This window comes from Alosa alosa, chromosome 2 (assembly GCF_017589495.1).
Source record: "Alosa alosa isolate M-15738 ecotype Scorff River chromosome 2, AALO_Geno_1.1, whole genome shotgun sequence".
Lineage (NCBI taxonomy): Eukaryota > Metazoa > Chordata > Actinopteri > Clupeiformes > Clupeidae > Alosa > Alosa alosa.
The window spans coordinates 5263372-5274135 of NC_063190.1; the positions used below are offsets into that span (position 1 = coordinate 5263372).

The 10764-nt window shown below is 40.7% G+C and overlaps 1 protein-coding gene across 1 annotated transcript; it reads left to right on the forward strand.

Annotated features, from left to right (window-relative positions):
* The first annotated feature begins 1450 nt into the window (after window positions 1-1450).
* Window positions 1451-8211, forward strand: sod1 (superoxide dismutase 1, soluble). The gene is made up of 5 exons (XM_048237744.1): window positions 1451-1610; window positions 3721-3817; window positions 4024-4093; window positions 4294-4411; window positions 7797-8211. The coding sequence occupies exons 1-5, from the start codon at window positions 1539-1541 to the stop codon at window positions 7902-7904; spliced, it is 465 nt and encodes a 154-aa protein (XP_048093701.1). The 5' UTR covers window positions 1451-1538; the 3' UTR covers window positions 7905-8211.
* Window positions 8212-10764: the final 2553 nt, after the last annotated feature.

Genomic DNA, 10764 nt, shown 5'->3' on the forward strand with positions numbered 1-10764 from the left:
GTGATGGTGTGGTCTTTCTTGATAGATATTAGTATATTGGTTTGTTTAATGCACAGTGACCTCCACGCAATGTCTAGCCCTGAGAGGGCTAGAGCAGATGTTTGTGTCAGGTCAGATGAGATAGATGCTCTGTTGGTGTCAGCTCCAACCTCTTAACGCTCCTCAGCTGATGCATCTAGCTAAGCAGGTAAAGGGCCCGGAGTCTAGCCCACGGAGCTACTGGAGCATGCAAGTCGGTGGTTTCACACTTCATAAAAAAACTAGGGCTGTTAAAATAACTGATTAATTAATTTGAGAAAAAAAATAACGCAGATTAATCGATTCCATATGGCCTTTGACCCTGAGCCGTTGTAGTCAGTAACCATTAGACTGTAAAAAGAAGGAGAGAGAAGAAAATGTGCTGCCTAGATCAGTGGTTTTCAAAGTGGGGGCCACGAGGGGGTGCCAGGGGGGCCTCAGCAAGTTGGAAAGAAAAATAAAAGCAACAAATACATTTGAAAATGTTTAAATATACCCATTACTATGAGGGTTGTTATACAATGCCATTATAATAATTTGTCGCATATCTGAACATTATTTTCCATGATAATGACTGGGAATAATAGTAGAGTGATAGCTCTCATATAGCAGAAAGCCCCAAATGTTATTTTACACACTGTATGCTCCATCACAAAGTGCTTGTGGCTAAATTAATTATTATGATTAGCTTAATGTATTTTTAAATTTGCCGTAGTATTGTCGATGGGTTTAATAACACATCAAGGGGTCCTTGGCCAGAACCTAGTGGTATTTGGGGGGCCTTGTCAAGGAAAAGTTTGGGAACCCCTGGCCTAGATCATTGATGGGAACATTTACTTTTAAAAAACGGCTTGATGGTGTTGATTAAAATAAAGTCCTCTGCAATGTCTGCAGCAAGGAATTTGCATATCACTGGAGTTCATCAACTCTAAAGTCACACATCAATGCAAAGAAATAGTGTTGACATTGAGGGGAGTGTTAATTTATTTTCATTGTGTCCCCTAGGTTATATCTGTGGCCTGAAATACTGAAAAAAAACTTCTTCCCGAAGCACTTTTGAATTTATTTCCTTAGCATATTAGGTCATATCATAAATTATTATAGCCATTATTAAAATAATAATAAAAGAGTTTTTGAACTTTAATGTCACTAATGCTGATTATTCAATGATTCATTTGAATTTAAATATTTAAAATACCTTCACAGCAAATATTATATATGCGATTAATTTAGATTAATTAATCACAGAGTATGTAATAAAGATAATTTTTTTAATCGAGTGACAGCCCTATAAAAACCCCTTTAACCATGCGATATGGGATATGATGATAAAAACCATAGGGTAAATACTTCCTGCAACTGATCTCTACGTCACTACCTCGTTCATCCAATCAGATTGTAGTTGTTACTCCGCCTCCTTCATTCACGCTGCCTTGCTTATATCAGTGTGGGTAATCTTCAGAAAAGTACCATTGCCTTACGTCCATCTTCTCGTTCCGGTGCTGTGCTACATTATCAACATGGTTCTCAAGGCTGTATGTGTTCTCAAAGGCTCCGGGGAGGTGACTGGCACGGTGCATTTTGAGCAGCAGGTAAAACGTCGTTGCATTTGAGTATCTTGAAATATAATGCTTTTCAGTGCGTTAGCAGGGTCGCCGGTCTCTTAGCACTCTGACAGAGCCTAGCTAGCTAGTCAGCTAGCTTGAAAACTGAGCTGCCAAAGTAGTAATGGGCCACAACCTCTGCTCCGTAATTGACCAATAGACATACTAATTATGTTAGCCTAGGACACTAACATGTTTGGGCATGCTGTACTGTGGATTTCTCTTTCAAAAAATGTATTTGTGCCTTGCCTATCACTTGCTACCATAGTTTCGTATTAGCTAACGTGTTAGACGCGAACCTGACCCATTACCCAGCAAAATAAAATGGTGATTTAGCGCGGACAGGTTGCTCGGGAATTTGCTAATGTAGCCGAGTTTAATGGTAACGTTAGTTGCATGCATTGCTGGTTACCGCCATTAGCCTAAACCCAGTGTCTCATCAAATGAATTGACTCTTGCACAAGGACACGTTTAGCAATAGTAGGCTATGTGTTGCGCATTCCAAAGTTCAGCCAAAAATATCTCGGTTCAGTCTAGGTTACCTGCTAGCTGGGGCTAATGTTGCTAACGCAAACTAACTTTCTAGTAACGTTAAAGGAACTTTGCCCTACCACGCCATAATATTGAGAAGCAGCAGTTAAACGTTGACAACCTATTTAGCATGGATTCTGACCTGTTGCTGTTCTAACGTTATTCACTGTTTATACAACTTGAATGTCGCCTCATCATAATAGCAATACATTTGGGAATCAACCAACGCCCGCTCACAATTAATTTCCTAACGTTACTTGAACAGTTTCATATCATAACAAGCCCTTCACATCCTCCAATCTGGTTGGTTATCATATTTTGCTTAGTCATTGTTGGCTCTACTTCCCTTGGCGGATGAAAATTCAAATAAGCTTAAATGTCACAGCCACATGCCAGTGATTTTAGTTTTAGATTTACCAATTAGTAAACTCCTCGGTCAGCCAACTGGTGGTGAAAAGCACATTGTCATCGTTTTTATCATCTCACCCAGATGTAGTATGCACAGTCGCAAATAATTGTTTGCGAACAGGTCTGTTTGAGAATTGATATAGCAGCTATGTAACTTGAGTGGCAAAAGGCTTCAAATTGATGGTTAGTTGCATGACATGGTAGAGTCAAATGTGTCAGGTTATTACGTAGCTTTTGTTATGCATCTCCGACGTTCTCTGTGCTTTTTCTTTTGTTGCTTAAATCCAGTCTGAAGGAATCCTACTGCCGGTCAGCCAGTTGACCTTTAGCCCTGGTAACAGTTAACTTCAGCAATGACCACAAACCAAGACAAATTGATCTTATAAAACCAATGGAAGCCAAGAGGCCATGGTCTTGTGACTACACAAATCTGGCTCTGCAGATCTGATTTATGGCCTCTGTAGCTGAGGTCCATTGGTTTGTTATGGCTTGTTTCATGCTCACATGATGCATTGTAGGAAATCTGAATATGATCTGATTTGGAGGCACAGTGGCATCAGGACTGTCTGACTTGCACACATTGAGTGAGCTGAGCATTTGCTTCTGATAAGTGGTGCTATGTAGGCGAATGCAGTCTCAGTGTGTGCCTCTGAAGTAGCCATTAAAGGTGCCATGTGTAAGAATTGAGGTAAAAATAATGAGCTACACGCATCAAAAGAATGGAAGGAAATAAGGGTGATGTCATTAAAAAAATGACAAGGTATAGTGCTGAAGAGATATCAACCTGAATTAGCATGCTAAATTACTAGCCACAGCCCGACAAGTGTCATAATACCAGTTTCGGCCATGGGAGGCAGTATGCGGGTAACATACCGCCAGCCAAACTGCAATACACACGTCTCGGTTGTTACTCTAGGGTAGACAAACTCACTTTCTGGAGGTATACTGCCCCATCTTTTATGGAATGTGGAGTATGAATTGATTTTTTTTGGCAGACATTACACATGGCACCTTTAAGCACTTTCACTCTATATTAATGACTGCAGCATGCCACAATGAGTGGCTGTTTTTTTTGGTTGTTTAATACAGCTAGGGTGTGTCATGTTGTGTGGTTGTTTTAGTTAGTTAATTAATTCATTTATGTAATTAATGAATTAAGGGTGATACTGCTCCAGTGAAGCTGATGGGCGAGATCACTGGGCTCACACCAGGTGAGCATGGCTTCCATGTCCATGCCTTTGGAGACAACACAAACGGTGAGTGTGTGGATGCTGTTAAGTTGTAAATGAGTTCTGCTGTTTCAAGTCTAGTCATGACTGACAAGAGTGTAGCTAGCTGACATCACACTGTCAGATGTCATTGAAGGGCTTAGCATCCAATGTATTTCCCAGCATGACCTTAGTTGTTAGTGAGTTCCCCATTGGAAGACTTCATTTGACCCTGCATGTTTTTGTTATTTTAGGGTGCATAAGTGCTGGTCCTCATTTCAACCCTTTCAACAAGACTCATGGAGGACCAACAGATGATGTCAGGTAGGTTTAGTCACAACTGTGAATGCTACTAATTGAAGTATCTGTTATCAGAGCTTGTAGCATTATAGGTGTAGTTATTTATTGTATTTATTTTTATTTATTTTACTCCACATAAACCTTTTCTTTAAGATGGTATTAATGACTATTTGGTGTGGTGGTGGTTTACACAAGATGTGGTATTTTGTCTTTCTTTGTCTTAGGCATGTCGGTGACCTTGGCAATGTCACTGCAGGGGACAACAATGTTGCCAAAATCAACATTGAAGACAGTCTGCTTACACTGACTGGACCAAACTCCATCATTGGAAGAACCATGGTGGTAAGGAGTAGATAAATGCCAAACTATCCCTTACCTGTCCAGGCTTTCCACAGGGCATTCAAAGTCTAAAATGAATATGAATGTAGGCCTTAAAAGTATTTTAAAACACCACACACTAAGCAGTAAATGTGCTTAGATATTAGTTATGATTTTGCTCATTTACTACTTCTACATTGCTCATTTCGATGCTTCAGTCATGCTGCAAAATGTAGTTCTTTCTTTCATTTAATACAAATGAACCACAGTTAAATAAAACAACAAACCAGATCAGCGTGGTGCTAATAAATAATACTGAACTAATAACTGATTTGCAGCCTCTATAGAATTTCATAGTACAATTTTTATTGACGACTTTATTCATTCAGGGACTCTTGGTTTTCCTTCATCATTCATATTTTTGCTGTCATGGGTGTGGAATAGGTTTACATTTCACTTTTTGAAACCTGCAGAAACCCTGCCTGGTGCAGTGGTAAAACTAACATCTGGGTTTCTGTGGGTCATAAAATGTCTTAAATTTGATCATAAGAATTTTAAGCCCTAAAAATGTCATAAAAACGTCCGGTTTTTCCATACAAGGTCATAAATTACATTTGGTCACGTCTTGAATTCATACACTCGTTCATTCATCGTTTCTATCATCGCCTTTTACCCACGAGAAATGTGCAGGTGGCAGCATTCATTCATTCCGCTTGTTGTAGTTCTGTCTGAGGAATCACGGTGTTCCACAAGGTCCATGCGGCAGTGCAGCAAACAGCCTTGTCGGAAGGACTTTCACAGAAACCCGTGCAAACTCCGTACTCCCAGGCTTCACTGCCAATGTTTTCTTTTACAGTCTATGGTCAAGTGTTGCACCAGAGAGGGTTGAAGCGGGTTTCTGTGAGATTCCAGCGATTATATCCATTAAGAATGACAGTGTTGTTTTGCAATAAGATACGTATTTCTTGTCAGTGTACACAAAGCATGCTTCTAGTATTTACCGTAGCCAGTGTCTTTTCTCCTCGCACACATAGCTTTCAACCTGCAGCTGTTATGTGTGATGCTGTGACCGCAAAGCAACAAATAATAGTAGCCTGAGCTAATGTTAAGGTGATTTGCTGAAATGCACCTCAAGTTTGTGTTGCTACTCTACCTAGGTTATGGGTTTTGGTTCATTTAGGCCTACTGTTGGGTTGAATGACATTTCAGAAATAGGCTACGCAGCCTATTGACAAACTTTACATTTGGAGAGGGCTCCTTCTAGGTAGCCTAACTATCCCGTTAGCTCATGGGTCACGTCATTCGTGTAGGCCTAATGCTCGCCAAAATCATAGAAATGAACATTGCAAGACGCTTATCTCTTCTATGGTCCCAGAAAGATCTTCTTTGGCTTGTTAGTTTTTTGAACATTTATTTTACCTAATCACATAAACACTGATTTGCATCCACATATCCTTGCACTAAGCGCAACTATTTACATAACATAAACTATTTACATTTAAATAAACGGTTTGTACCCACTGTGAGCTTAAAGTCTCATCTTTCAAACGAGCCATAGTATGTGTCGATAGCTATAACAGAATACGCTGTGGCTCTACAAAAATCATCAACAATGATCTAGATTGCTGGCACTCTGGGCCAAAGCTTCCGAAAACAGCGCGGTATTTAAAGTGTTAAAGTGACAGGCACTCAATTAGACCTACACACCACCAATGTAATGACAATAATGACAAATTATTCAAATTAAGAGACCACTGCAAATTTAAATATGACTGTCAACTCATTCGAATGTCAATCAGCAAACGTAGGATGACGTCAGAAAAATGTGCAGTGGTCTCTTGATGTTTTCCAGAGCTGTATAAAGTTTTTATAAATTCCAAAGTATGGTATCGGTATCAATATTGCTATCAATCAAGAAGATCGATACTGTGTGGGATTCCGTCTGTGTTGTCTCCAGTTTCACACACAGTGGGTTCGAATCAACCTTCACCTCGAAAGCAGAGGTCCTGTGGGTGTTGAATACCGTGACCAAACACCACTCGTACAACGGGAACGAAGATATAGCCAAACTTTTCCAAACAATGTTGCCAGACTCTAACATCACCTAATTCGTTTAGGTCATACATTTAAATCATAATGGTCATAAAGGTCTTTAAAAGTCTTACATTTGAGTGACTGAACCCTGTGGAAACCCTGAACATGTCTAGCTAAGCCAAGTGCTGAAATCAAATGTGAGTTGTCTTGTGAGGGTATGCCAGAATAATAATTCATTTTCAGTGAATAACTTAAACCACAGGGAGGCACTGTTGATGCAATAATACTTGCCAACCTGGCTGATTGTCCTTGGCCCTGCCTACCTTTGAAAATAGCTAATGGAAAGTTAGAGAGAGTGTGTGTGTGTGTGTGTGTGTGTGTGTGTGTGTCATGATATGCACCAAAGTGCTATCTAGTCAAACTGAACTGACGCCAATAAACTCAGATGGAACTAAATTCAGCTAAAAGATGGATCACATCAGCTAGAAACTAGTGAAAGCCAGTAGTGGTGTGCGGGTCGGGGTGGGGTGTATGATCCACATCTACACGACTGTTAGGAGATCCGATCTGACCTGCCAAAATATGCATCAAACATGGCCTGACCCCTACATCGCTCATTTGAACTCTTAAGTGTCAACCAAATCAATGTTTCCTTATTTGACGAGAACAGACATTCATGTAACATACAAATTGGACCCTTTCTTAATTCATGGGACAATCCACTATGGCCGATGTCCAACATGGTCTGCATCAAATAAGCTATTGCAATTCAGCAACTCTCTGTGGTTATGGGTTGACCCGCGCATCACTGTATGAAAGTGGAGTTTTCAAGCTCATTTAAAGTGTCCTTGCAGGCCCCAGATTTAAAGGGACACCAGGCAAGCCTGATGCTTTTTCTTTACAAAACTCCCCCTCGCTTGGTCTGAAGCTCTTTTCATTTTCTTTGCATCTTCCGTCAAGGGGTTTTCAGTGCTTCTTCTCCGGCTCTGCCATTTATACACACGTTTGCAACAATCGCTAGCGTTTTGTTAGCCTGCCTCTGTGCTGTGGATGCAGATTTAAACTGATCCTGCTTCCGTCGGCGGGTAGAATGCACTGAACTTGCAAGCGGGATATTCTTCCTACAGGCAGTAGGGGCGGGCAAGAGACTCTTCATTCTCCCTGTAATGAGTCATTTAACCATACAGACTTACGAAGATGATTGATTAACATGAAAGCGTTGCCTGGTGTCCCTTTAACAGTAAAATGAGAGGGTGTTCTATAATTTTGGACCACTGGTTCTCTCTGAAGGAGATTGAACATAAATGATGACGGATGAGTCAATAAAATTAGTTTGACTGAAATGAATATATATATTTATTTATTTTTGCTCTAGATTCACGAAAAGGTTGATGATCTGGGAAAAGGAGGCAATGAGGAGAGTCTGAAGACCGGAAACGCTGGCGGCCGTCTGGCCTGTGGGGTCATTGGGATCGCCCAGTAAAGGCCCAGAGCCAGCCTCCTACCACAGCAGCACTTAAACCACTCTGAAGAGGCGGTCACCGTTATGGATGCCCCAGCAAGCACTAAACTCTTTGACCCAAATGTAGTTCTTTTTATTCCGCAACAATCAGGATGGTCTAAGAATAGCTTTAGATGCACAGCCCTCTTTGTGACAGTTTTTTTTTTTCTTTCTGTCTTATTTCTGACGTTCATGTTAATAATATATCCATCTCCTTTAAATGGCAAGTACGCATTGGTAAAACCAATATCTCTGTTCTCATGTATTCAATAAATGTTAAATGAGGATATATGGATATCTGCCAGGTTCTTCACAGCTGCAAGTACTGTTGCAATATTATGACAGGAATAATATTGGTCCCTCCCCACTCTGTGTGATGCCATCATATAACCAATAGAGGTCACTGTTGTTCTAGGGGAGCCCAGGCATGTTTTACTCCTGTACAATCACACATCTTGTCACATTCATTTTGTGTCTGGTCATCCCTAGTCATTTTCCAAGAGACATTTCCAAACGTAGTTTATGCAATTTGCGTAATGCAGCCTTTCCATGTTCTAATAACGGTCTCAGTAGTAGCCTGGTAGTTCTAGTGCTGCCATCAAAAAAAATACTGCGCTTACATGCTTGAATGATCACTGTGGTATGAAAACGTGTTTGTCAGAGATGGCATTATTCATAACATTTAGTTTGCATCTGGAATTGAAGACAGTTATTTTTCTTTTCCAGCCGAATCCGAAGTAGGTGATGGCACCCTTGACATTTGACTTCTGTATCTTGATGCCGATATTAAACAGCTGTGCCCAGCACAAGCCAATTCACACAGATGGCCAGTGTATTGCTACTGAAATTACATGCTCCAAAACCTTTCTTTTTTTTTTAATAGCGAAAGCTCCCATGTGAAGAAACTTGGCATGTATTCAGGCCTCTCCAGAGAAGATGAGATGGTGGGGTGGAGGGGTGTGTGGGGGGTGAGCGTTGTTCCCCAGAGATCCCGAATCTGAAGTGTGCAGATGAATCCTCCAAGCATTCAAAGGCAAACATAAAGTGATAATCAGGGTGCATGGGACCACGGTCGACATAAAAGAGCAAGCTTCACGTCTCAAATTGAATAGAGGATGGAAAACGTCTGTTTGCCATCTGCCATTGTATTTGCTGTGTGTTTCCCAACCAGTCTTTGTGAACTGGGTGAGTGAGGTGTGGTACCTACCACCAGTTAGGTTGAAGTAGAAACACTGAGCAACCTGGCCTAGTAATGTGCAAAAATTATATAACCAGTTTTGCTTTTTTGATGGTGGACAGAAATGTCAAGATTACTGTTATTCTTGCATAAGGGGGAACTGCCCCACTAATGAATTTTTTTTTGTATTACATGATCTCACAGGGTGGCTGTGTATTCGTCTGAGGGTCAGAATCCTGGCCTGCTAAAAGACCAGTGGCAGGCTCGGGCAGTGAAGCGTGATGATTAAAAAAGCCTGTATAAATAGCCTTGGCCACAGAGGCCATGAATAATGAAGGAGATATCCTGTGGAGCCTGAGAACAAGCTGCCACAGCAAGACAAAAAAAATATACCGGTAGTCATCATCACAAAAACCCTAAACCAATTCTGCAAACGCCTGATGTCCAGGGACTTCCATGTCAGGTGTATGTAGGAGGGTCTCTGGTTACAAAATAAGAGAAAACAAATTTGGGCTACGGAGTTGGCTTTACTGTCAGCATTCTTGGACTCCACTGCCTGAAGATCAACCACTGTTGTCCCCACACCATATGACAATGCATGTGTGTACTGGGAACAGAACAATAATGGGTTTTTACTTTCTGTAGGCCAGAGCGGTCATACAATAGACCAAACATGTCTGGCTGTGCAAGTAACTTGGAATCTCTGATGGTGCTAAAGCAAGCTTATAGCTCAACGCTGGTAAAACTAATTTAAAAAATGTTCATGATGAATGATTTTGTATATAATCACAATAACATTTTACTTGTTAACATGGCAATATCATCCACTACAATTTTGGCCTTACCCTACTTACACAATACTGTGTCATGATCTAACTGATGGTCTGCCAGGCTTATGCTTTCCTGTTGTTTTCCAGTGGTTCTTTGAGAGGACTGCTTAATTAGTCTGGCTTTTACCAGACCAAGCTTAATCTTTTAAGATTGAACATTGGTCTGGGGAGTCCACTATGTATTTTCTACTGCACAAGAGGCGTGATCAACGGGCATAGTTCAAATGACTCTGTACGCAATTGGATAGTCATTCACCAATCTGACCAACGAACCGGGTGATGTTTGCAGAGCAATGCAAACACAAAGGTTTTAAACCTGCCAATAGCGCGCCAGGTGGATAAGCCAGCTTGTGATTAGTCCAGGCAAAATTGTAACGGAAGCAGCAGAAAAAGATGCACAGGTTTCCAGCCTTAGCTTCAGGGCGAAAAAGAAATCGTCAGATCAGGTTGGGTTCACCCAGCCTACAGCTTAATAACACTGCAGCCCCATGAATGATACCTCAACACTGTGTCAACCTCAATCACCCCCAACACACACACACCCTCCCCCTCCATCCCTTCACCTTGAATTAATTTTCATCTTAGTCCTTATGCTTTGCCAAACCTCTAATACTCTTATTTCCCTTTGCTATCCCACCTATACATATAATGTAATTAAATATATAATTTAGCCACTAATTAACAAGTGTTGAATTGTTTTAAAATGTGTATTAGTACTTAGAAAAGAAAAATATATGAATGTATATATATATTTAAAAAATCAGCCATGTTAGTGATTTGATGTGTAGGTGTTGTGAAGTGCAGAATAGGGGCATGTAGTGATGCCCTCCTCTCA

What these genes read in the sequence shown, in the direction of transcription:
- sod1 (XM_048237744.1), top strand. Translation starts at nt 1,539, where the DNA reads ATGGTTCTCAAGGCTGTATGTGTTCTCAAAGGCTCCGGGGAGGTGACT. An exon ending in CGGTGCATTTTGAGCAGCAG is followed by an intron (nt 1,611 to 3,720) that starts GTAAAACGTCGT and finishes TAATGAATTAAG; the next exon opens with GGTGATACTGCTCCAGTGAA. An exon ending in GGACCAACAGATGATGTCAG is followed by an intron (nt 4,094 to 4,293) that starts GTAGGTTTAGTC and finishes TCTTTGTCTTAG; the next exon opens with GCATGTCGGTGACCTTGGCA.